The 25351-nt window shown below is 56.3% G+C and overlaps 3 protein-coding genes across 3 annotated transcripts; 1 reads left to right on the forward strand and 2 right to left on the reverse strand.

Annotated features, from left to right (window-relative positions):
* Positions 1 to 1269: 1269 nt before the first annotated feature.
* On the reverse strand, positions 1270 to 10865 carry NCLIV_022190 (putative ribonuclease II RNB family protein; the record flags this gene model as incomplete). Its single annotated transcript, XM_003882413.1, has 11 exons — positions 1270 to 2208; positions 2816 to 2951; positions 3537 to 3742; positions 4239 to 5236; positions 5606 to 5943; positions 6269 to 6433; positions 6667 to 6748; positions 6857 to 8238; positions 8589 to 9625; positions 10030 to 10369; positions 10843 to 10865. 11 exons carry the CDS (start codon positions 10863 to 10865, stop codon positions 1270 to 1272), a joined length of 5646 nt encoding a protein of 1881 aa, XP_003882462.1.
* Positions 10866 to 15173: 4308 nt separating this feature from the next.
* NCLIV_022200 (conserved hypothetical protein) lies at positions 15174 to 20107 on the reverse strand (the record flags this gene model as incomplete). The annotated part of the gene is made up of 4 exons (XM_003882414.1): positions 15174 to 15194; positions 16217 to 16454; positions 17242 to 17306; positions 17873 to 20107. The coding sequence occupies 4 exons, from the start codon at positions 20105 to 20107 to the stop codon at positions 15174 to 15176; spliced, it is 2559 nt and encodes an 852-aa protein (XP_003882463.1).
* A 2419-nt stretch (positions 20108 to 22526) lies between these two features.
* NCLIV_022210 (hypothetical protein) lies at positions 22527 to 24545 on the forward strand (the record flags this gene model as incomplete). Its single annotated transcript, XM_003882415.1, has 5 exons — positions 22527 to 22561; positions 22843 to 22986; positions 23375 to 23649; positions 23815 to 23916; positions 24328 to 24545. The coding sequence occupies 5 exons, from the start codon at positions 22527 to 22529 to the stop codon at positions 24543 to 24545; spliced, it is 774 nt and encodes a 257-aa protein (XP_003882464.1).
* Positions 24546 to 25351: the final 806 nt, after the last annotated feature.

A 25351-nucleotide genomic window follows, 5' to 3' on the forward strand; every position in this document is an offset into this window, starting at 1 on the left:
GACGAGCACAGGCATGTCGCGCTTCCTTGTGAACTGCCTGAGCAGTTGCGTCTCGCCTCAGCGCGGGAACGTCTCTGCACGCTGTCGTCCTCGCTTTGGGACCTTGAAGAGCCGTTCGAGGCCAGTTGTCGCTTGTCGAAGTCGTGTCGATGAAAGGAGCGCGTACCTCCCAGTCAAACGTATGCAGGGCCAGTTCTTTCGGACGTCGGTACGCGTCGGGCTTGGCTGTGTCCATCCATTTTGCACACAGCGATGTGCGCATTTATGTCCCTTTTTTTTGCCGTGCAAAGCGATGCAGGCATGTTTCATTTCTATCCAGGGAAAGATCACCGAGGAGCCGCGATGTTGCGGGTTCCGGCGCTTTGAGAACTTTTGTGAAACTCCTCAACACGAAAAGGCTGAGCAGTCAGCAGACCGTGGCGGCCAGGCCAGCGCGGCGAACCGCCACGAAGGCGCATGCACTCGCGGGGCGCCCTTTGGAGCCCGAGGCACACGCATCTCCACACATACGCAGCTTTCCATAGTTCTATCTATCCCGCTATCTTACGGTCCCTCTCTATAAATATATGTAACGTTCGTGTTTAACAGTACCTCTCTATACGTGTATATTTTTCTGTACACAAAGTCTACATATTGGCATACAGAGATATTTGGTATGTATCCGTGTTTGTGTCTGCCGATGTATGTATGTGCGTATACCACTACTGTGTATATGCATCTACAGACACGGAACCCCGAGGGAAACTTCACTGCGTGACGAGCATCCAAGAGAGATAGGCTTGAAAAGCAACTCGTGAAGGAACGCGGCACATCGCGAAAGACAGAGGAAGGCAGCCTAGGAGAGAGGGAAGAGCGGAAGCACGGCGAGGAGAGAGACAAGAACAAGCGGGACAGTCCCTGCCAACCTGTGGACAAGTTCAAAGCGAAGCTCGCAGAGAGACGCGGCTGCTTCCTGTTTTCGTACTCTCTTTCCTTTTCAGGGTAACGCAGTGCATGCACTGCTTGGCGAAGAGTTTCACACAGCCCCGCAGCGAGGCGCGCGAGGCCCCAGCGAAAGACGGCTATGCACCCTCACCACCTGCGGCCACAGACATAGATACATGTACACAAGCATACTTCCATGCTTATATATATATATATATATACAGGGATGTGTCGCTTCAAGAAGGCTGTGTCTCCACTCAGAGGTCCATCTTTAAACCCTCGAATGGACCTCGCCGGGTCGCTTTTGTTTGAAGTCGCTAGGGCATTCGTTCGGCATTTTCTCGCTCAGAGTTTCGCGTTGGAGCCGTCGGGAGGCCCTGTGGGGGACGGTAGCCAGAAGGGTAGGCGGACTGACCACTGTGTCTCTCCGGGAACGAGTTTCACCTGCAAGGGAGAGAGCGCGCGGAGACGCTTTACTTCGTCTTTGCCCCACGGCTCGGGAGGCGCGGCGCCGCCGAGCAGCCTCGCGGACTCCTTCGACAGAGAAGATCTCGACGTGGCCGCAGAAACATCTGACTCCTGAAACCCGTTCCCGTTGCGGAGGCGGCGAACATTAAGGGCGCTAACGCTCTCTGTTCCGTTTCCGGCCGTTCTTTGTTTCTTTCGCTCTTCGTGCTCTTCGGCCTTGACGTCCGCGCCTTCAACAATCTCGAGACCCAAAGTGGCGAGACTGACGCTACGCGTCGCCTGCAAAAGTGGAATGTAGATCACCAACGCTGCGCGAATCTTGTCTTTATCTTTTGTCTCTCCCTCGACTTGTTCCCTTCTCCCGGTGTCGTCGGAGTCCTGTCGCTTGCCGCGTGGACGATGGGTTTCTCTCTTCGGTCCCTGACTGGACTTCTCAGGAGCCGGCGGTGTCTCCCACGCGCGCGCTTCACCACTTGCCACTGCGTCCTCTGTCTTTCCCGGTTCTTCTCTCTCTGCATCTTCGTCGGCGTTTAGTTCGACGCGCGTCTCGTTTCCTTCTTTTTCGTGTCTTTTTCCTTCGTCGAGCTCGCCGGTGTCGCTGCTTCCCGCGGGGTCGCCTGCGCCCGATGGAGCCGACGGGGTCGGCGGGCCAGAGGAGGACGAGGCAGGAACGACAATTTTCAAAATCGACGCTTCTGAGTAGAGAAGGCCCTCGCGGTGAAACTCCCGAAGAAACGCGTTGAAATACCAAGACCGAAATGCAACCTGTGCGCTGTCTGCTCTCCGGCTGTTCTCGTTGCACTGGCGGCACGCAGCCTAAAGAAGAAACAAGCAGAGACGCGCTCACTTCCGATGGGCTGCGCAAACGCCAGGACAAGACGGAGACGCACCCAGAAAACACACAGAATCTACAAAACACAAAACGCTCCCGACCCGTGTCGGGTCCATTTCATACAATCGATGCAAATATATCTATCTATCTATCTATCTATCTATCTATCTATCTATCTATCTGTCTATCTATATATAGATATTATATACATGCATACACGCATATATGAATATGCATCAGCGTGCATATGTGTATACACATGGCCACCATATATATATATATATATATATATATATATATATATATATTTCTGGAGCTTCGAATTCTATTCTTTTTTCACCCATGCACTCCCGTGTCCGGAGCCTGCATACTGGCTGCGCCTGCCGTACAGAGCGCCACGGGTTTCTCCTGGAGGTCCGAACCGAACAGGAAACCCCCAGATGATAGTCAAGTGCATACACTAATACATATATGAATAAGTATATATTTGATTATCCAGATCTATGGTTGGAGGCCGAGATGTACATGCATGCAGAGCTGTGCGTGTGCAGAGGAGGCGAGGAGAGGCGCGGCCTTTGGCGGCGTCCTGACCTCGAGCGTGTCGACGGGGACGGTGAGGGCCTCGCCTCTCAGCCTTTTGGAGAGAAGGCGATGCACGTGGAGATCCGCATAGCGCCGAATCGGTGAGGTGAAATGCATGTAACTCGACAGACAGAGCGCCCAGTGACTGCGAGGAAGAGACAGAGCCGCGAGAGAGCAGAAGAAACGGAACGTCACACGCGAGACAGGCAGGCGAGTCGGAGACACGCGAGAAGCCCAGGGGCAGACGAAGACGAGGACCAGACAGCCAAGGAAAGCAAACATTCACGCACCCTTGCTCGCATGCGCTGTCCAGCGCCCATACACACAGACGTGTGCAAACGGGCAGAGACACAGCGGTAAACATGGATACGTATGCAGAAACGCACATCACCTTACATATCTATACATGCATATCTATACACAAAATACACATCGTTATATGTATATATATGTATATATATACATATGCATATATGTAATTTGTAGAGCTATTTGGGGTGGCGTGGGCGGGAGTAGCGGTCTGTATATGCGTAGATGTACAGAGAAATCCATTCCAGTCAAAACCACGTTTCAGCGCCACGGTATGAAAACCCTATTCGATGCAGACAAACATATATGCATACGCAACCTGTATGCATATACATATATATGTAAATATGCATATATATGTATATATATGTATGTATAGGGATGGAGATGTGTGGACATCTCCGGGGGGTGAAAGACGTACCCTAGGTCGGCCGGCTGAGACGTTCGGTGAACTGAGGAGCGTTTCGAGGAACCTCCTGTCTCTGACTCTGTTGCGTCCTTGTGTTGTTCCTTTCTGTCCTTGCTTGCACGTCCTGAAGGAGGAGCCGCAGGCTGTCGGGCTGCCACAGCTGGAGAGACGTACTGGGCTTGGAGGAAAAATTCTTGGAGAACCGAGAAACAAAGCGCCTGCAGAAAGACGCGAGAACGCAGCGAAAGAGACAGGCAGACGCCCGTAAAAGAACGACAAAAAGCCCGAGAAGGAGCGCTCCGCACGAGCAAGCGAGAAGGGAGACAGGCGTTTCGAGCGCGCAGAAGGAGACCCTGCGACGACGGGGGGGGGGGGGGGGAGGGGAGGGTAAGAGAGGGGAGACAAAAAGAGAAGGGAGGAGACACAGGAAAACGGAGACGGGAAAAAGAGAGAGAAATCAAAAGTCAAAGTACCGTTTCGAGAGCGCGAAGACGACGGAAGACAAGGAGAGAAAACAGAGAAGAGAAGGAGAGAAGAAGAGAAGGAGAGAAGAAGAGAAGGAGAGGAAGAGACTATCGAAGGAGATGAAGTCGGCCGCCGAGAAAGGGAAGGAGGTCCAAGAGGAGACGCAGAGAGAGACGAAGCGCGACGAGTCACTATCGTGAAGGATAGAAGGGAGCGAACAGGCGAGAGGACGGAGAAAAGCTGACTTACATTGTAAACAGGTGCACTAAGCCGTGCTTTGCAGAACTCGAGAAGGTGGCTAAGCTTGATGCCGCTGACGTCATCCTGGTCGTCCCCTGCATCGCCATTCGATTCGCCTCGGCTCTCTGGGCGGTCCCGCTTAAGCGCGTCCTCGAGACGCGGCGCAGCTTGCATGTGCGTTTGGAAGGCCTCCCAGAGGCCTGGGTCGAGAGTGTCTCTCAGAAATCGAATGGCGCCGTCGTTGCTGCCTGCATGCGCTCGGAGGAGGCCGCCAAAGGCGACCGGTTTCGGCAGTTCCGGCTCTGTTGTTTTTCCTTCGCCCGCGCTCGCGCTGTCTCGATTCCTCTCTTCCTCTCTCAAGAAGGCTGCCATGGCTTCTCCAGAGGCTCCTCGGGCTTCGCCGAACTCGCGTCGGCTTGGTGGAGCGATGCATGCACCGGTCCTCTCGCTGGACTGACCTGCCTCCTTCGACACAACGCGTGAAGGCTCGGCGTCTCGCTGTTCCCAGACTCGCGCCTCTCCTTCTCGCCTCGAACTGTCTTTCTTCTCTCTCTCGTGGCCGCATGCGTCCTTCTCTCCGCCTCGGATGCCGCGACGCTCCCGGGCTTCCGCATCCTCTTCTGTTTCCTCTCTTTGTTTCGTTTCTTGCTTCATTGCTCCCACGTCTCCCTCGACCGTTTCTGTTCCCCGTTTCTCGCGCCCTTCCAGTTCGCGACTGTGCCCCGCCGCTATCGCCTGGCGACCTCGCGATGCCTCTCGTTGAGCAGCCAGAATTTCCTCCGCGACGCAGTGGTTGGCCAGCACCATGCTTTCTTCCACGAGGAGATGGGAAAGTGGATTCGACTCGCGGACGAGGAGCGAGACGGGACGCAGTGTCTCCTTGTCCGAGGCAAAGTAGAGCGAGAGACGGCCGCTGCTCGACAGGTGAATCGCGCCTTCCTTCTGGCGCCGCCGCTGTCGCCGCAGAGTGAGGAAATACGTGGTGATAAGGTCGACGGCGACCGGGGCTGATAAGGAGACACAGCGCATCAAAGAACGAGGGCGACTGTCCAGGGCCGCGCCGCTTCTGCAGTTCACCAGCTGGACTAGCTAGAGGACGTCGCCAAGCGCCGTCGTTCGCAAACGCGCGCAACCGACACACCGTGGGAGCCTGCGGCGACCCGGCGTCTCTCTCGCTCGCTCTCAGCGGGTCACCAGCCGAGAGCGTGGTGCACAGCCTGCCGATCGAGAGAAAGGCCGCGCGCAAAGTGAAAGACGCGAGGCGAAAGCGCAGAGTGGAAGACGCTCTGAGGACGAACCGGGGTGGGACCCCTGTCGCCCGGGAGAGACACGCGCGAGGCAAAACGCGGGGGTGCGAAAAGAAAAGCCGACTCTACCTGGAATGTCGAATCGGACACCGATCTCGCCAATGAGGGCCTTGACTGCTTCTTTGGTCCCCCGCCAAAGCCGCGCCTCCTCCGCGCTTCCCCCGCCAGCGTCCCGACGGAGCGGCCTCGGGAAATCTGCCACGCTTGCGGCCTTCCAGAAGGACGCGTCGTCGCCCGGCTCAGAAGCGCCGCGGCCGCTGGGCATGCGCGGCCAGTCGCGAACAAGCAAATCCCACAGCAGCGAGGCGCGCGAGGCCGAAGCGAATGGCGAGGAAGAAAGAAAGCCTCCAAGCGAGCCTGGAACCGCAAGAAGAAAACTGTCGACTTGGGCGTAGTCGAGACGGGCGCTGAGAGAGAACGCCACCAAGATACACATCGTATACACATACAGCGAGTTAGGTGTGCACAGGGGTACTTACCGATATGCACTCGTCGTGCACACCGACACACACCCACATACATATATACATCTATATACATATATATATATACATATCTATTGTGTATGTCGACGTATATGTGTATGCAAGGCGATGTGCCTTGATGTCCTGGAAAGTGTGGCTTGCGAATGCATGCATGTGCATGTATTCGTCGAATGAGATTCCTTTATCCGTGTTCTTCTCGACTGTCCGTTCTCTTTGTCTTTTATCCTTCTCGTTTCTGCTTTCGTACGCTGTTCGGATGATCGTCTTGGCCAGCTGTGGGGGTCGCACGGAGGGGTTGAGGAGTTCGCCTTTCTCGTTCAAGGTCATGAAGACGGAGAAGGCGAGTCTGTCGACGCCAGAGTGCAAACTGCAGACGCCTTCGCTGAGCGCCGGGGGCAGCATGGGGAAAACCCTGAGCGGAAGAGAAAAGACAGGAAAGAGAAGAAAGGGTAAAGCGTCCCTGAAACCAAGTCACAGCTGGAGCAGCCGTGAGATCGCGTTTGAAATTGAAGAAGGGAGTGACTGGGCGACACGCCCAGATCGACGCCGGGTGAGACGCTGCTTGCAGGACACTTGGAGAGAGCGGGGAGGGGAAAACAGAGCAAACAAAAGCCCTTAGGCAGGAACGAGAGTCACCCCACGCACTTTGCATCGAGGTAGACAGTCGTGGCCCTCATCGCGGCCTCTGCATCGAGGGCGGAACCTTCTTCGACGAAATGGGAAACATCTGCCACATGCACCCCCAGTTCGAACAGCGGCTCTTCTTCTCGTTTGAAGCGCAGATCCTGTGCGTCCGCGTCTTGTTCTCGTTCGCCTTCTCTTTCCACTTCTTCACGAGGAACGGGAGGCGTTGCGTCTCCCTTGCCTCCAGTGGCCTCGGTGACGCAGTCGGCCTGTATCGAAGCCTCGCCAAGGCCCGAGTATCCTTGCCCGCTCGCCCCCGCGGCCGCAGCGCCGCGCAAACGCGGAAAAGGCGCCTCAGTCGGCCTCGGAGTGTCTCCAGATCCGTGTCGAGTCGCTTCCGCTGCAACGCGCCTTTCCGATCGGTGCCTGCCTCCGAGACACACGACGCTTATCGCATCGTCGAGGTCTTTTGCTGTTGGAGGGTCAATCGTGAAGGCCCGAAGCTGCGTTGTGTAAGGCGCCTCGTACGGCGAGTTCGACGAAGCACTCAAAGCGCGTCGGGAAGATGGAAACGCAAAGTGAGACGCCAGCGAAGATGCTGGAGTGTCGGCACACGAAGGCGCTTTCTCAAGGTCGCCGCGCGCCTCGCGCTTAACGAAGGAGGCCCTATCGCCCCACGCGTCTTCTCGCTCGCCCGGCGCGTCTGGTGCCTCGCTGGACGCGTTCGGCGGGCGACAGTCCAGGCGCAGAGGATCGCGTTCCGCGCTGACCAGCCAGAGAGGCCTTCCTGTCTCCGGGCACACACGAGTGAGGTCGGCGTTCAGTTTCGCCTCAACGTCCAATGGAAAGCCCCACGCATGCGGCAATCCTTCCATGTGAAGCGTCGCCAGAGCCTCCGCGAGAATGTCCCCGGATCCCTTGCCGCCCAGGCAACGAGCACGAGGTCGAAGCGGCTGAGAAGAGACAGAAGAAGGCGAAGAGGAGGCGCCGGCGTCGACGTGGGCGAACGGGGAGGCGCGGGAGGCAACCCAAGGACCACGACGGAGGACAACGAGGGCACTCGCCGAGAGCGAAGAATCTGTGGAAGTCGGCTGCTGTGCCCAGACACCTTGAATTGCTCTGAGAAGAGCTGAAGGTCGGAGAGGCGACGACGCGACAGACGAGGGCGCATGTGCGTCCGCTTCCCGCGGAGCAGAGCGCTTTGTACCTCTTCTCTCTCCGTCGATGTCTTGAGATGTCCAAACACTGGAAGCCGAAGTACCCGGCTCCGACGAAGAAAGAGACGAAGGGAGAGAAGAAGAGGAAGACGAAAGCGGAGGAGACGAGAGCGGAGGAGAAGGGAGAGAAGAAAGAGGGAGAGAAGATGGAGGGAGAGGCGAACGTGGCGAGGTCAGTTCGTCCGAGTACGGCGATGGTGGCGGATCGAAGAGCAGGGCGATGGGCACGAGGAAGGGTGGAAGGCGAGAATCTCTGAATTCCGCGGGAGGCACAAACACAGAGGACAATCCAGACGGTTTGCCTCTCTTTCGCGAGGCCTCTTCGCTGCCGCTCTGGCCGAGGAAGCGACGCATGTGCACGAGAGGGCTAAGCTTCCTGGCAAGCGCAAGAGGCATCCACAAACTCGAGGGGGGAGAGCGAGAAGGAGCGGCTCAACAGCAGCCGTGTTGGAAGCGAGAAGGGAGACGAGAGAACAGGAGGGCGGCGCGAAGTTCATACAACAGCAGGAAGGCTCCGCAAGCCTCACGCGCTTTCAAAAGAGAGGCCGGGTGCACGATAGGTACAAAACAGGCGAATCTTACACAAACAAAGCAGCGAGAGGCGCGGCCGCACAAGATACCTTGAGACCGGAGGAAGGGGTGTACAGCCAATTTCCCTGACAAACGGCAGGTTCTGCTTTTGAAAAAAAAAACGCAACAAAGTACGCGAGAAGAGAGAGAACGTACCGAGGTTGGGCCTTGAGGAATGCGTCTTCTTCACTTGCGCGCATCTTGAAACTGCCTCTCGTTTCGTCGGGCTCTCCTCTCCTCACATCCTTTGTCTCCCCGTCTCTTCTGCGGTCGCCACCGTCCCCTTCTCTGCCTTCGCTGCGTTCAACAGCCGAGCCTCCCTCAGCGTCGCCCCGCCCTTGCGGTTGCTCGGCGTTCTGCGGTCTCGCAAGCTTCTCGAGTTTCTGCGCCTTCTCGGCCGCCTTTCGCGTCTTCCCTCGCGGCTCGGCTGCGTGGCCGTTCCTCTGTTTTTCTTCGACGCGCCGGAGAAAGGCGTCGATCTTCGCTTGCTGAGGCGGAACCACACAAACGATTTCGTTCGATTCCTTCCCGAACGCGAGGATGCGAACGACCCGGCCCGCGGGAAGGAGCTCGAGGGGCGGCGAGGCGTCTCTCGCGTGCGTTCCCTCGTCGGCTGCTTGCATCCCTTCCGCGCATGCGCGGTCTCCTTCTTCCTTTGTCCACGCGCTGCCGTGTTCGTCGCTCTCCGCGCACCTCAAAGGCGTCTCCTGCAGACCAGAAGGGCTACTTCCAGCAGAGGACGACAGCCCGCCCTGAGGGCCCTCCCGTAGAGCTGGGTCCGCGTGCGGGCGTAAGTGGGACTCCCCCGCTGAATCGGCCGAAGGAGAGGAAGAAACAGCAGACGAAGCTGGAGTGGAGGAATGGCTGGAAGAGGGCGAGAGTGGAGAGGACGGTGCGTCTGAAGAGGCAGAGGGAAAAAGCATTTTTCGTTTCCTGAGGACACGCTCCGAGTAGAAGCGAGGGAGGAAAGTGACCGCGACGATGTCGCCGTGCAGCGCGCGGTTTCGTGCGAGAAAGCCTCCCAAGTCGAACTGCAACACCCAGCCCTGGGACGCAGTCCCGGGCACAGCTGAAGAAGAAGGCGTCGATGCAGAGACGGGCAAAGACACGGCTGCGGCAGAGGAACGAACGCGCTTGTGGGGGACGGTAGCCAGGACGCGCGGGGGGCACATCGAAGGGTCAACAAGGATGACCTGGAGAGATGGAGCCGAGAAAGCAAAACGCAAAAAAAGAGGAGGCGAAACGAACGCACGTTTGGCCGTTAAATGCGAGAGCCAAGCAAAGAGAAAGAGAAAGAGAGAGAGAAGGAGAGAGAGAAGGAGAGAGAGAGGGAAAGAGAGATGGAAAGAAAGAGAGGTAGAGACGATGCGATTGAGGTGCTGGACGCCAGCTCTCTGTCCCCGCTCGTGATCGTTCTGCGTTGCTTTCTCGCTGCTCTATCCGTCTCTCGAGAGTCTGCTGTCTATTGGCATCCCCAGGGGCTGTTGGTGCACTTCTCTATCTTCTCTCGCCTGGTTTCAAAAGCTGTTTGGTTCCGCTTTTTGACTGGCTGCGCTGTCCACAGTTTCTCGCCTTTTGCGCGTCGCGTTCGGCTTACCGAGCGGTCAGTCTGGAACGCGGGGATCTGGAGCAAACCTTTCACGAGGAGCCCTCGTTTCAGCCCCTCTTGCGCAGCTTCTTCGCTCCAGTGCTGCTCGAACATCACCGCGTCTGCCTCCGGCACCTCTTCCCTCTTCCCGCCTTTCCCTCGCTTGCTCGCCATTCGCTTTCCCGATTCATCGTCGTTCGCGTTCGGCGTCTCAGCTCTCGCGCGGCCCCACGGTGTCTCGACGGCGGTTGGCTGAGCACGTGCGAAGCCCAGCTTGCAGGGGGAATCCGCTGCCGCCGCCGCGAGCCTCGGCGGCGCGTGGAGAGGGCCCAGTGGAGATGCGGAAGGCCTGCAAAGGCGAGAGACGGAGACACCCGGCGAGGCGCAACCTGCGACAGAGGGGGAGTCGCCAGAGACGGCTATCCAGCTGCCGCCAGGTGGACGCGAGGCCGGAAAGCCGTCGAGGCTCGGCAGTGGCTGCTGATGTGGGAAAGGTCCGGGGGGCGGAAAAACACGCGCAAGCTGAGAAGGAGAGGTCGGCGAAGGCGCAGATGGATGAGCGACAGACTGTGGAAATGGGCAGAATGCCAAAGGAGCAACAGGCCGCGGAGGACAAGGAAGAGAACGAGGAGATGTAGGAGAGACCGGCGGACGAGAACGAGAAGGAGAGAACGGACCAGCGAGGGAACGAGGAGAGAAGGGCGGAGACGAAGCAACTTGAAACGGTGCCCGAGATCGTGAGGCAGCCAGCCTGGAAGCGTCAGCTCTGAGGACACGCTCTGGACTTCCGGCGGGACCAGGCGGAGACGCGGGGGGACGCACATCCGAAGGCCCCTGCGGGGCATATGCCCCCCAGGAAGGACACGGTGGGGCGCCGGGGCGCCAGGCCGCAGGCTGTGGGGCGTAGGGCCACCTGAACGAAGAGTGGAGATTGGAGACAGCTGGACCCCTTGGCGCGCGGGGACTGGAAGCGACCCGGGGTGCGCGGCAGGGCGAAGAGAGAGACAGAACAGACAGTGGGGCGCTCACGAGCCGCCCGAGAGGCTGCGGCCGCAGGGTGCGCCTACGCCTCATCGGGGGCGGAGACTGTGAGGTGTGAGGGAGTTGAGACTGCGCCCGTTGAGGTTCCTCAGACGCGGGAGAGTGGGGCTGCGAGGCGGCGCCCCGGCCAGCATTGTTCCGCATGTGCCTTCTGGAGAAAGGAGTCGCTTGAGAACCCGAGAGGGCTTCGCGGTTTCCCGCGGGTCGACGGGGACTTGACCTGGTGCGAGCACGTTTCTGGAGCAAAGAAGTCTCTGCACAGAAAGTGGAAGATGAAGGCGAGGAAGCGCGAGAGGAAGACGCACAGGAAGCAGGCGGAAAAGAATAAGAATATGACGAAGGAGAGGCACGAGTGTGCGGTGAAGGAGAAGAGGGCAACAGCGGAGCACGAGTGCTGGGAGGGAGTTGGAGACGAGAGAAACCGCGACACCCAAGAGCAGGCTGGGCGTGAGTCCAGGGGCCCCGCCCACGCCCACAGGGGAGTTTGGCGACGACGGCTTTCATGGTGAATCGAAAAAAAACGAAAAAGAAAAAGGAGTAGGAGATAACGGGAGGGAGAACGTAAGGAACACTCGATCCATGAAGAGGACGTGGAGATCAAACGAGACGCAAGACTGGCGTCATCTTGAAGTCGCTGCTGTTTCAGCTTGTCTCAGACCCACGCACAGAAACCGGCTTCCTGAACGTGGAGACGCGAAACGCATGCACGCCGCGCAGACGAAATGCCGACTCTTTGGAAGTCTCGTCGGTTGCGCAGTCTCGCTTTACGAGTTCCCCGGGGACACTGTCTCGTTTCCCCTAAAGAAATCCCCTCGACTCTCACTAGTGTACATACACCTCGGGCACGACCGAGACACACTGGCGCCGCTGCAGAGCATTCAGGTGTACATACACCTGACTGAGGCGTCTCAATGTGTCTTCCCCTGACAAGGCAGTCGTCCTCTGAAACAGCGTCGGTACCTAGGAGCGCTACGACATGCTGCTTCGAGAGAGATAGGAACAGACGGAGGGCGACAGAAAGGCACGGGAAAGAAAGGGGAACATTACGCGCTGCTTGCCTCCGCCCTGTCGCGAAAAAACGTCGACCGATTGAGGCCTTGCTTGCGGCCACTCCAGAGCACACACGAGACAAAACACATATCTGCCACTCAGTTTCCCGCCGCGTCCCTGTGCCGCGCAAAGAACGTAAACAGCCGTCTGCCGAGACCCCTCTCTGTCTGTCGATCTGTTTCTTCTTTTCTCGTTTGCTTCCTTCTTTCCCGTCGATATACGGCTCTACAAGACTCAACTGCTTGCCGGAGAAGTCTCCCGCGGATAAGAGCGGTCTTTTTTGCGCATGCGGCCGAGGAGAAAAGGCGGCAGAAGGAAGATGCAGCCTCTACATCCGCCACTCGAAACGGCAGAACGGAAAAAGGAAAGGCAGGCGCGACAGAGGAGAAAAAGCAAGGAAAGGGACTCTCTCTCGCGGTCCCATCTTCTGGTCTGTTGACTGTAGAAGGCGAGAGGGATTAGCAGCTGGGTGCATGCAGTCCGATTCAATTGAGTTATTGAAACGGGAGTGTAGTCCCAAACAGTGGGTGTGTCCCTTCTGGTGATAACTACAGGGCGCGCATGAAGAAAAATGTTCTTCATCTCTTTTCCATGGAACGTTTGGTCGCTTGTCTCACTGGGCGCGTCTCTCACGCACAGCATGCCGTCCCGTTCCTTTCGGTGCCTCTCTCTGATTTGCTGCATGCGGCCAGTCTCAACCGGCGGCCGTTCCCTGTAACTCGTGCGTATGCTGCATATACATATGGGAGGCACCGCAGGTCATCAAAAGATCATAGACAACTCCTGCAAAGTGAACGGCTACAGATTCCCATAGACCTGGGACAGCGAACGCGAAAAACTGCTTGTCACATTCGGAAACTTTTCCGTGTCGCTTGAAACACATCGTCTGCGAGACAAGCTGACGTCGGCTAGAGACCAGTTCTTGCGTGATTGCGTGAAGTCGTAAGAAGCGCGAAAGGCAGAGACGCTGTCGACTAACAAAGAAGGGGAAACCGCGACGGGGAAAGGAGGTGCGGTTGCCGGTCATACGAGTACACGCACAGATATTCTCCACGGATGCGGCTCGCCAGCTTTGGTCGTAAGGAGAGTCTCCGTGCAGTCCTCACCCCCTCGACGCGCCGTTGCCCAGAAACGCTGCAAGGAACCAAAGATTGCTGCTGCCAAGGAGGCGAAAGAACACACTTTCGCACAGCCACCACCAACCCTAACGATAAACGAATTTACTGATAAAGTTTTTTCGATAAAGGCGCAACGAGCCCTCTTCCTGCACACACACACACACACACACACACACTATATATACATATATATATATACATATATATATATATATAGGCTGATGTGCATGTGTGGAGGGTATTTCTGAAACGGCCACTCTGCACATAAACATATATTTATATATCTGAAATGTGTGTTTTTTTCGGTGGAGACGACGCCTCTCTTCTTTCTTCTGAGGACACACAAATGCATATAGAGACAGATGTGTGTGTGCATTTTGTAGTCGTTTGTCGAGTGGAACAGTTGAAACCGCAGAGTGGGGGTGGTGGCCTTGCATGTGCAGAGTGTGAGGCCGGGGACGAAGGGCGAAGCGACGACGCCCCGAGGCCACAAAGGGTGTGCTTCCCTCTTGTGATGCTTGATTGATAGCACCGTCACGCGTGGAACAGAATCTTCTTCCGTTTATATTTAATATGTATATAGGTATAGGTACGTATATACCTAGATATCTCTAGATAAATACATAAATAGTAATTCGCTGCATGCATCACCGACCTACTGCAATGTACATTCGGATGCATCTATGTATATACGTGAGAGTATGTGTATATGCGTGTAGAAATGTCTCCACGAGTGTTTGGATAGAAACAGATATGTGCCTGAATATCCAGGCAGCGACGTGACTCAAACAACAGGCCTTTTCAGCAGACATCGCACAACACGTGTGCGTCTCTCCCGCTGTGGGTAGATAGATAGATAGACAGATAGATAGACAGATAGATAGACAGATAGATAGATATACGCATATATATATATATATATACATAAATATATATATATATATGATTGTAGATCGTGGATGATCTGACATATAGAGCTGAATACATGTGGTTGACGGCGGTTACGCGTTGCGTCTCTCTCTCGCTATAGAGGTTGTTACCGTCGTTGCATGCATCTCCGTTTTTCATATTCAAATTGCCTGAACAGCCTCCTCACTGAGGCCGCGAGACCCTTTATACATAAATATATATATATATATATATATATGTGAATGTAGATCGTGGATGATCTGACATATAGAGCTGAATACATGTGGTTGACGGCGGTTACGCGTTGCGTCTCTCTCTCGCTATAGAGGTTGTTACCGTCGTTGCATGCATCTCCGTTTTTCATATTCAAATTGCCTAAACAGCCTCCTCACTGAGGCCGTTTGTTCGGTCGCGAGCGACTTTGTTCCTGCCCGACTCGCCGAGACCCGAGACAGAAACTCGCGTTCTCACCGCGGCCGGAATTGAGTAAAAAATTTAAAAAGAATCCAAGAAAAGTTTTCCCTATTGAACGCGTCGACCGCGAAGTCAAAAGTCGAAGAAAGACAATTTCTTTCAAAGTGAAAGCCTCGCAGCAAGCAGCGCGACGGGGACACTCCCAACACACAAACACGGCACACGGCCAGGTGTACATACACCTTGAGAGCAAATCACCCTTAAAACTCTGGTTCTTGTCGGCACGCCAGGTGTCTCTCTCTGTTTTTCGCTGGGCCCGAACCGCCACTGATGCACACTTCAACGCCTCGAGAAGTTACAAAGGACTGCAGGGAAGGGAACAAATGACGTAGATGAGGAAGCAAACTTCTGCCGTCACACCAGGCGCCCGGAGGGAGGCAGCCGGTGAGATCGAGGCGGACGAGGTTTGGTGCAGCTGCGGCGACCTGAAACGAAGGGAAAGGAGGGAGCGGCAATCGCCAACAAAGAAATAAGGTACAGAGAAGAACAAGAGAAGGCGCCGACGAACGGGAGACTGGCAAAGGGTGAGCAGGCGAAAGAGGAAAGGAGTCCTCGCTGCCGTCAACGATTCGCGGACTTGGGCTGGAGTGACACACACCGCGACAAGTGGGAAAATACAGAACGAGAGACGGCGAGGGAGAAGAGTAGAAAGCGGTGAAGTACGACAGAAAGCGGGGGAGTAAGAGAGAAGGCGGGGAAGTAAGAGAGAAGGCGGGGAAGTAAGAGAGAAGGCGAGGGAGACTGAGCGAAAGCGGGGGAGTAAGAGAGAAAGCGGGGGAGAAGGAGAGGAAGCGAAGAGCAAAGAGCGAGAGGAAAAATCGCCAAGAGGAAACGTAGAAGAGCGGGGCACACGGAAACGAATGAATCCATGTGGACAGACGAGCCTACACCCTCCTCCAGAGGTTTCTTGAGAGATGCCACGAAAGAGATGCCACGGAAGGCAGAGGAGAGCTGGATCACCCTCCGCAGCCGCAACTCGCCGAACGCAGAAAAACCGAAAACAAAAAGGCCGCCTCCTTTTCGCGCACCTTATGGAGACAGGTGATTCCCGTGGCTTTCAGCGAGGGCCCGAAAGAAGGGCCGAGATGCATCTCCAGCCGGAGATGCTCGAGGTGGGACGTGTTTTTTCTGAACGTTTGTTCGGGTCTCGCACAAGAGGCGACAAACGAGGGCGCTCCGGAAAAACGCGGCTGGACAAGAACCGCGAGAAGCTTTTCCTGCTGCGCCTCGGCGGACGGACGACACTGCCTCCCTCGACAGGAGACTGTTGCGGAAGCGGAGAGAGGCCGAAACGACAGACGAGTCCAGTAGATGGCGTGGGAGAGTTCCTAGAGACATCCGCGAACGCATGCGAGGAAGAGAAACGAAAGGCCGACGAAACAACGGGGCACGTGAGCCGTCAGAGACAGTGCGCGAGAGAGGAGAACGAAAGCGAGAGATTTCATCGCCACGAAAGAGAGTACGCAAAGGCGCGACCTCTCACGTGGAAACAGGGGAAAGAAACGTTGCCGCACTGGGAGGAAGGAACGATTCAGGTGTCGGGTTTTCAGAGAAGTACTTTTGGGGTAAAACATTCGTTTCTCATGGAGGTTCAAGAAACGTACCTGATGAAGCAGGGTGCACGTCGCCATCAGCCGGCAGACGTCGCCCGTAGAGAGAAACTCCCTTAAGAGCCATACGAGGAGAGACACGTCTTCCGCACCGCCTTCCGCGCGGCGCTGGCCTGCCTTGCGTGCGGTGAAACTCGCCTCCTCGTCGCTCTCCTCGTCGGCTCTTGGCGAGACAGCGACTGGCGAGTGCCCTCCGGTTGCAACCGCGGAGAGGAACGGAGAGTCGTGCAGACTGCAATGTCGCACACCCCTTTGATGGCGACCGCGAAATGCATGCGGCGAGGGCGGATGCTGCCGTCTCCGTTTATAAGGCCACAGGCCGGCGGGGCCCGCGCGCGCCGCCGAGCTCCCGAGCGCGCGCAGAAAAGCCGCGTGGAGCCGCTCGAAGGTCGGGAAGCGCCTGAAGTGCAGCGAGAAAAGGGCGGACGGACAGCGGCCGCTTGACGGATAAAGACAGGCGCAGAGCGATGCCAGAAAGGGAAGAGAGAAGGCAGGCGCAGCGAAAGAGAGACACAACACACGCACGAGAGGGGTGGAGACACCGGCAGGCAGCAGGAAGCAGAGACAGAGAAAAGCAAACAGAGAAGAGAAAGGGAGACGGAACGCAAAAGGCGATGGAAGACGACAAGCAAAGAAAAGAGTCTTCTACGGAGAGGAGAGAACAGCCTGTACATACACGTGCCTATATATCTAGATACACATAGGTATATATATATATATATATGAATGTATGTGTGTGTATTTACGAAGGAGTATAACTCTACGTAGATACATGTATATGTGTAAATCCTTTGAAGGGCTGAGGTCACAACCACATGTGGGCTTTGTGGGATCTGGGCATTCTTTGTTCCCTTTGGCGGCGACTCGGGCGTCTTCGTTTTGGGTCCGTGAGAGCAGACAAGGCCTCGCCTAGTCGCCCGTGCTTGAAGCGCCATGCAAAGGAGACCCCCCCCCCCCTGGCAAACGCGACTGTCATCTGTGTTTGGAGCCTTTGGAACCTTGTCTCCCACGAGACGCACTTGCAGGCGAAGAGATCCGCGTCTCTTCCGTTCGCTTCGAGGAGATGCGCGGCGATGGCTGCCATCTGAGGAAGCGCAGAGAACGTGGACAGGAAGAAAGGTTGCGGTGTCGCGACTCGAGGAAAACAACGGAACAGGCGAGAAGACGCCACGGACAGCGCAACTTGAAAAAGGCCCCACAAGAAACGGAACGATGCTTACGCAAAAACAGAAAACGATCCTCGAGGCCAGTCAGTTGTGGACGGGGACGCGCCGGAAAGAAAACAACGTCTCATCCACACACACACAGAACTAGAGGCATGCATATTTCACTGTGCAAATATACATGCATGCATGCCAACACTCAGCTCTAATTCAAAATAGATAGACGCATATACCGGCATATATATATATATATATATATACGGGAACATATCCTACGAGTATATAGATGCGATGTGCCAATCTGTATCCATATATACACATGCAAGCTTCCCTATCTTGTTACCTGCATATATATATATATATGTATATGAAGGCGACGCTAGGAAGCTGTGAGAGGCTTCTGAAGTCGGTCGAAGCGTTGCCGACATGTTTTTGGGAGAAAGAGTTGTGTGCTAGGGGGAGGCGCAAAAAATCCGAATGCGCTTACTTTCGGTCTGAGCAGAGAGTCTATCCAGAGTTTCTTTGCGTCGGCGGCAGCTCGTGACCATCCGCCTCGCGATTCGTCTTGTTTTCGGGGCGACTTCATCGCCTCCCTTGCGTCTTTCACGGACGAGCTGGCTTCTCGCGTTCTCGCAACTGACTGAACCTCCTCTGTGTCAGGTTCGGCATCCGTCTCGCCAGTCGCAAGGGGACCTCCCCCGTCTCCCTCGGTGCCATCCTTGTCACCTTCTTCTTTCTCTTTATTCGCTCTGGTGTTTCGCGTGTCTTGCCCTCTTCCGTCCTCTGTTTCCTGGCTGCCATGCGGACCTTTCTTTCTTTCTTCTTTCACGTCTTCCTGTTCTTCTGCCTCTCCTTTGTGCACCTCTTGCCTCTCGTTGGAGACACCTTCTTCGCTTCTGTCCTTGTTTGGCGTTTTTCCTTCGGCTCTACGTTCGCCTCCCCGTCCTCGCCGTCGCCTTCCTGACTCCGCTGCGGGAGTGGCGAGGAAGCGCGCCGAGGAGAGGAATCCGTGCAGCTCCAATTCTTCGGTCGGGACGCTCTGGAGAAGCAGGCGCATCTGCGAACTTGACAGCAGACGCAGGCAAACTCCGCGCAATCTGTTTCCTTTGTCTTCCATCTTGCCGCGTTCCGGGCGTCCTTTCCGGTTTCCTGCCAAGCTGAGATCTCCCTCTTCCGCGGCCTCGTCGCTCGCCTTGCCGCGTTCCCTCCCTCCTCTCGCACTGGCAAAGGCCGACGCGCAACTCTCCACTTCCGCAGGGTCAACACCCTTCTCCTCTCTCCTTATATCCGTCGCAGCGGCTTCGCCTCGGCCGTCTCCGTCTTCTGCCTCCTCTCGTCCTCTCTCTCCACCGTCTTCTTTGCTGTCGGAGGCACGCCTCGGCCTGATTAACCGCCTCTTGCTGCGTCTCGGCTTCTCTTCTTTGCACGCTGCTCCCGGATCCGAAGGGTCCCTCTCGTGCATCGCCGCGGTGTCTCCAACCTGCGCGGCGCTTCCTCCCTTTCCGCCGTCGTGCACGTCCCGGCATGCTTCGGGAGACGCGACGAGAGACGGCTCTTTTCTCCCGCTTCGCCCTCCCGGCGTCGACCTGTCTCGCGGGCTCTCGCCTCTTGGTCGCCCTCTCCGAGGTTCGCTCACGCCTCCTGCCCCTGTCGTCTCTTCTTGTTTCATGTGCCTGCCTTCTCTGCTTTCTCCAGCTTCTTCCCTGTCGCCTCCAGGCGCCTTCGCCTCGGGCTGTTCGCGCGACGAGGACTGCCACGCACGCTTTGCTCTGCCTCGCGCTCCGATTCTTTTGTCGCGGCCCACAGAAGACAGAGAAACGGAAGACCGCGAGGAGGAACGCGAAGACGACGACGGACCAAGGGGAGAGTCTGGCGAGTCTCTTGACGTCACGCGTCTCCTTTTTACAAAAATGCCTTCATCAATCGGGATCCACTCGTCTTCCTCTTCGTTTCCCGCTTCCCCTCTCGTCTCTCCTCTCTTCCTCCGATCCAGTCCTCCCCCTCCTGTGCCGGCGCGTCCTCTCACGCCGTCTGCTTTGCGACAGCCTTCTTGGGCGACCAACCCAGCTGTCTCTGCTGTTCGTTTGCGAGCAGTCGCCGCCTTCTCTCGCTTCTGCCTCCCGCCCGAGCGACGCGCCTTTCCAGTTTCGTTCCGCCGAAAAAGCTCCGAAAGTGTGAACGCCCGTCGAATCCTGAGGCCGCCGTCAACCTCCACCATCGCCTCGACCAGGCCATCTGGATCAGCCGCTTGTCGGAGGATCCTCTCGAGTCTTTGCACGTCTGCTTCTTTCCTCTCTTCTTCTCTGTGTGCCCGCGCATCCATCTCTGCGTCTCTGTCCTCTCCAGCCGCTGTTGCGCGCTTCGCGTTTCGTCCTCCCTCCTTACGCGCTCCCCTGACAGGGCCGCCCTCTCCACTCTCTTCGCGCTCCCCGTCTCTGCGTGATTCCGCATCACCTCTCGCCGTCTGCCCATCTCCTCTGTCTCCTTCTCCCTGGCGTGTCCTCGCTTCTTCCTCCTCGTTTCTGCGTTTCTGCGCAACCTCCGTTGCGCCCATCGCGTCTTCGCCGAGTTCCTCTTTCCCCCCCTCTTCGCTCCGGCTGACGCCCGCCTCAGACGCACCGTCTCTCGCCCTGTCTCTTCCGGCCCTCTCCGTCTCTTCGCCGCCGAGTCCATCCTCGACGTCTGCCTCCCCTACTCCGCCTCGCTCACCAGAGCTGTTCATCGTCCGTCGGGTTTCGCGAGGAAACGAAAGTGAAAACAACCGGCGCGAAGCACGGCGTCTCTGCAAGCTTTAGGTGTCCCGCGCTACTCAGCCCGCCGAGGATGCCTCAGACCGTTGTCCGCGCGGCGCTCGTTTTTCTTTTAAGAGCTCTTCGTTTCCTCGCCGACACGCAGAAGGCTGGCACAACGTCGCTGGGCTGCTCTGGGCTGCTTCCCCATGCTTGCTTGATCTTCGTCGCGCCGGAACAGAAAACACGGAAAAAGAAGGGGAACCGCCTCGCGCATATCGCGCCTTTCCATGCAGGCTCGAGGGCAAAGAGTGTCGTGAGCGGGAAGGCTGTCCCCTCCCCTCTCCACGTCTCCAGGCGCTTCTTGAGGAGAGCGGCCGCGACGACAGAAGGTTAGGAAAAGGAAGACACGCGAACTGAGGGAATTATGTCTAGACAGACGGAAAGAGGGAGCGAGAAAGGGACAGAGATAGACGGGGAGAGAAAGAGAGACGGCGAGAAAGACGGTTAAAGAGATATATCCGTCATTAACATGTGAGGATAAAAGGCAACTTTAAGCGCGGTCTCTATACCTGCAGGGTGTGAGCAAAGAGTGAGAGCGGTAGACGGGACGAGCGAAACCTGAAACGGGAATGGCGACGAGGCCTTGTTGAGCGAAGAGAAGAATCAACGTTCCAATTCAGAAAGATGCCGTGCCGAGCTTCGGAAAAAGGGAAATGCAGAGAAGACAGGAGAGGCAAAAAAAGAAATCGCGGATGAATCGCCAGGGTCTTGTAACGGCGAGTTTCGAGCGGCTCCTAGCTGGGGCTAGTGTCTCGTCTTCGCTGTCGGCGGGGGGTCGGTGACGAGTGGAGCATTTGACGCGAAGGGAGGTGGGAAAACAGAATAGCGCGATCTAGAAAAGACTGAGCAGCCGCCAGAACGAGAGCGATGAAAGATTTGCACAAAAAAACTAGAAACCGTGGACTTCTATCGAGGACCCGGTCGCCGCGATCTCGGCGTACCGCTGCACGCGTTCGCCGAGGTTAGCACCAGGCGTATGTACACCGGAGCCTACGCATCGCTCTCCCTCGACGCAACCCTTTTTCTTCCAGCCGTGGTGTCTCTCCTCTTTTCCTCGCGTTTCCCCTGCGAGACTGGACCGCGACGTCTTTTGTTTTTGCTTCCTCTGTTTCGTGTTTTCAGAAACACTCTCGCTGCATGCGTGCCCAAAGGCATCGCTCGCTGCGTTCACAGCGAATGCATGTGCCCCGATTACCGCACTTCACCCGATTTACCGTCGACTGCCTGACCCCGCTCTGTTTCTGAGTGCGTCCTTTCTCGACAGCAGAGTTTCTGATTCATTGTTATTTCTTTCGCGTTCCTCAGAGAACCTGAAACCTTCGGCGTGGACCCAACCGCCACGAGGAGACAGCGCACGAACGTCGGCTTCGTCGCGTGAGAAGATGTCTAAGGTGAACACCGCAGATTTTGTTTTAAGCCTCTTTCTCACTGTTTTCATCCACATTTCATGCTGATCTGTTTTTCCTGTCTCCATCTCGCACTGCGTCTCCCCTGGGCTGTCGTCCCCTGTGCGTCGCTGGTGTCGCGCGCTCTCTTCCCCTCGTGTGCATCTGCGCCCTTCCTATCCTCTCTCTCTCTCCTTTGTTTTCTCTCTCTCTTCGTTTCTGCTCTCTTTCCCTCTCGTTCGGTCTGTCTCTGTACCGTTTCGTGTGACGCGCGGATCCTTCCACCTTTCCTCGATGTAAATTTTCTCTGAGTCTCCTCCTCTCTTCGCATTCTCCGCGCCTCTTCTACCCGGCAGAAACGACATCTGCAGGCCGTCCGTTCGGCGTCCTCGAGAGCGTCTTTGCCTGTTGCTGTCTGTGGAAGCGAACTGTCTCGCCTCTTCTCTGACGTTAAGTCGATGATGCTCTGAAGCGGGGAAAGAAGGACATCCTCGGCTGTAGGTACCTGCCTGTCGTCGTTCTCTTCCCTTATCAGTATCTGGTTTTTCTTCTTTCGCACCTTTCGCCTTTCCAGAGAGTCAGCGTCTCTCTCCGGTCCTCGTCTTCGCCTCCTTGATTTGTGTCGCAGATTCCGTCGAGGAGCCTCGTCAGCACTTTCCCTTCTCCGCTCTGCTCCCCTTGCCGAAACGCAAAGACAAAACGGTTCTTCCACAAACTCTGAAAGGCGGAAACCGTCGTCTTTGGGTTCTGTCTCTCTCGAATCTCTCTCTGAGGGCGGTCGCCACACACTCCCTCTCCTCGCTCGTGTCTCTCGCCCTCTTCTCTCTCCGTTTCCTTTTAATTTGCTTTTCCGTACGAGGGCTTCTGCCTCCCTTTTTCTCGCAGTCGAGATCGGCTCGCGAGTCTCTTCGCCGGGAAACACTCACCCTGCGCTCCTCCTCATTTTCTGTCCTTCGTCGCCAAAATGATGGGCAAGTCGATGATGTTTTGCCCGGAGTGGTAAGTTCTTTCCGAGTCTTCTTTCCCTCTTTCTCTCTGCCTATTCCTGGCTCCTCTCCTCTCGCTGTCTCTCTCGCCTTCTTTCTTTCTCGTTCTCCCTCTATCTCGGTGTTATCTCTTTGATTTGCCTCTTGCTTGCGTCTCACTGTCCTTTTTTTCTGGCTCTTTGTCTCGCCATTTCTGTCCGTTTTGGGTGTCTTTTCTCTCTGCGTTTTGTCGGGACTCCTCGCTGTTCGCGTTCTGCGCCTCACGGAGGAAAGCCCTGTTGTGTGCGTCTTCAGCAACAACATGTTGTACCCGCGCGAAGACAAGGAGAAGCACCAACTGCAGTTTCTTTGCCGTCAGTGCGATTACTCGCGGTATCCGAAGAAAACCGACACTGCGCAGCACATCGTCGACAGAACGAATTTCAACTACAAGTCAAAGTAAGTCAGTGCTCGTCTCGCCACTTGGGGGTGTTTTGCGCCCGGCGAACGCGGAAACGAAGAAAAGGGAACAAGGCCACGAACCGGAACCAAGAGAGCGGGACAGGAGCGGAACGAAACGAGCGCAGAACCGCGAGGAAGAGAGAGTCGAGCGGAGCGGAAAAGGGAGAGAGGAAGGACGAAGGATAGGAAAGAGAGATCGAGGCAGCGACTGAGGTGAAAGCGGGAAAGAGGACGGGGGCAAAAGGCCGGAGAGTCGCAGCGTTTTGGGGCGCGCGCACGCGCGCGTCTCGCGCACGATGCGGGCGAGGCTGCCGGGCGACTGGACTGCGGCGCTCTCTCTGTCCAAGCGCGTTTCGAGAACCTCTCCGTGCGTGTCGCGTTTCAGAGAGGACATTGTGATCTCCTCCGACCTGTCCAAGGACCCGACGCTCGGTCGCGTCTTCGACTGGAGGTGTCCTCGGTGTAGAGGCCTCGGCGGCGTTTTCTACCAGCTGCCTGAGCGCGTCGCCGAAGACGCCATGACTCTCGTCTACGTCTGCACACAGCCCGGCTGCGGCGCCTGGGAAATTCAACAGCCTGACGCCCAGGGCGGCGACGACAGCAGAGAAAAGGACGAAGACGGCGAACACCCCGCCCCGCACCCCTCGGCCCAGTCTGCCCGTAGGTTCGCGGAGATTGCGAGAGAGGCGCACAGGCGCAATGCGGCAGAGCGCAAGGCAACGCGAAGGGAAGGCGCGACAAAGCACAGACGTGAAGAGAAAGAGCGTGCAGTGGATCGGTCGTTTCCCATGTGTGCTGTCTGTGTGTTCGCCGTGTCCTCGCCAGGACAGTCCTTCCGCTTCCCAGCGGAGAAAGAGGAAGAAGACAGAGACGCAAGCTCCGACGCCGACTCGCCGGCAGGCGGTCCGCTGTCCGTGAAGCGGCCTCGTAAGTGGAGGCTCCGCCGAGAGTCAGGGGGTGCACAACGAAAGCAAAGAACCGAAGAGACCGAAAAAAAAGGCGCAGAAGACGTGCGACGCAGTGTTGAGAGAGAAGCGGGAGAGGAAACGCGCCGCGGGGCAGAGAGGAGAGTGGGGCGGCGGGCGACGTGGCCAGCGAAGAAGACATCAGTGCCACAGAAAGAGAGGATTTGGAGACCGATCTCTGATTGTCGCTTTCGGTGAGAGCAGGCGGCATTGTGTTGCTTTGTCTTTCTCTGTCCCTCGCGCGGCCTGGTGTTTCCTTCCCGGTCGCTGTTTTCCCTCTCCGTCTGTCGCCCCTCGCATAGCTTCTCCTCTCTGCTGGCTCCTGTCCATATCTCTTTTTGGTTCGCGTTCTGTCTGTTTCTCTTTCGTTCAGTCGACGAATCGCAAGACGAAGACCACGAAACAGACCAGGCCGGGGACGTCTTCAACCAGGAACAGGCCGACGTGGATGACGACGATTTGTTTGGCGAGCGAGAAGAAGACATTTTCGGCTCTTCAGATCACGGCGGCCCTGGCTTCGATGAAGAAGAATACACACATCGCCCAGAGCCGCATGGAGACGGAGAGTTAGACGACGTCACGTTCGAATAAAGACTAGAGACCGAGGAAGGGAGCGAGGGACAGAGACGGCAGACGAAGTGGAGCCCATTCGCTGACGTGTGTCTCTGTAAGGGCTGGGATCCTCATAAGGAGATGTCTCTGCACAAATGGTCCGCGATCCAGAACTGTAGAACCCGATTCGAAGCGTTCTCTTCTGTCGGTGGTACACGCGTGACCGCTGGGTGGGGGAGGCACGCTAAGAAAGGCACCATGTGCAAATGACGGGACAGAGAGAAATCGACCGCACAGTCTTTATCGCTCTTCACCTTGTTCCGGTCCTTTTGGTCTTTTTTCTGGTCGGCTACAGCTCGTTCTCTCGCCTATTCGAGTTCCGTCTCATGTCTCTTCCGCTGTCTCTCCTTGCTTTCGCTGCCGTCGTATCCGTTGTTCTCTTTTTCGTCTCCTGTTTTCTTCCACTTTTCGCCCTCGCGCGCGCGTTTCCGTCGCGCGTCTGTCGCCTTCTGCGTCGCGTGGGCGCTCCCACGTTTTCTCTGACACGCTGGGAACTTGTCTTTCTCGTGATCAACCTTTCTAGATAATGCAAGAGCGATGTGCATGCAGGCAGAAAAAGCAATCTGAAAATGTTCGGGATGGACACGCGTGTATACCAAAAGATTCATCCGATATGTACCCACGTAGGTACAAAAAAATGTATTTATGCATATGCATATATATATATATATATATATATATAAATTGTGTATATAGCGGCATCGCAGTGTCTATTGGATATATATATATATATATATACAAGAACGCGCGCACGATAGTCTACTTTAAGTGTGAAGTATACAGTT

Source organism: Neospora caninum, chromosome VIIa (assembly GCF_000208865.1).
Source record: "Neospora caninum Liverpool complete genome, chromosome VIIa".
Lineage (NCBI taxonomy): Eukaryota > Apicomplexa > Conoidasida > Eucoccidiorida > Sarcocystidae > Neospora > Neospora caninum.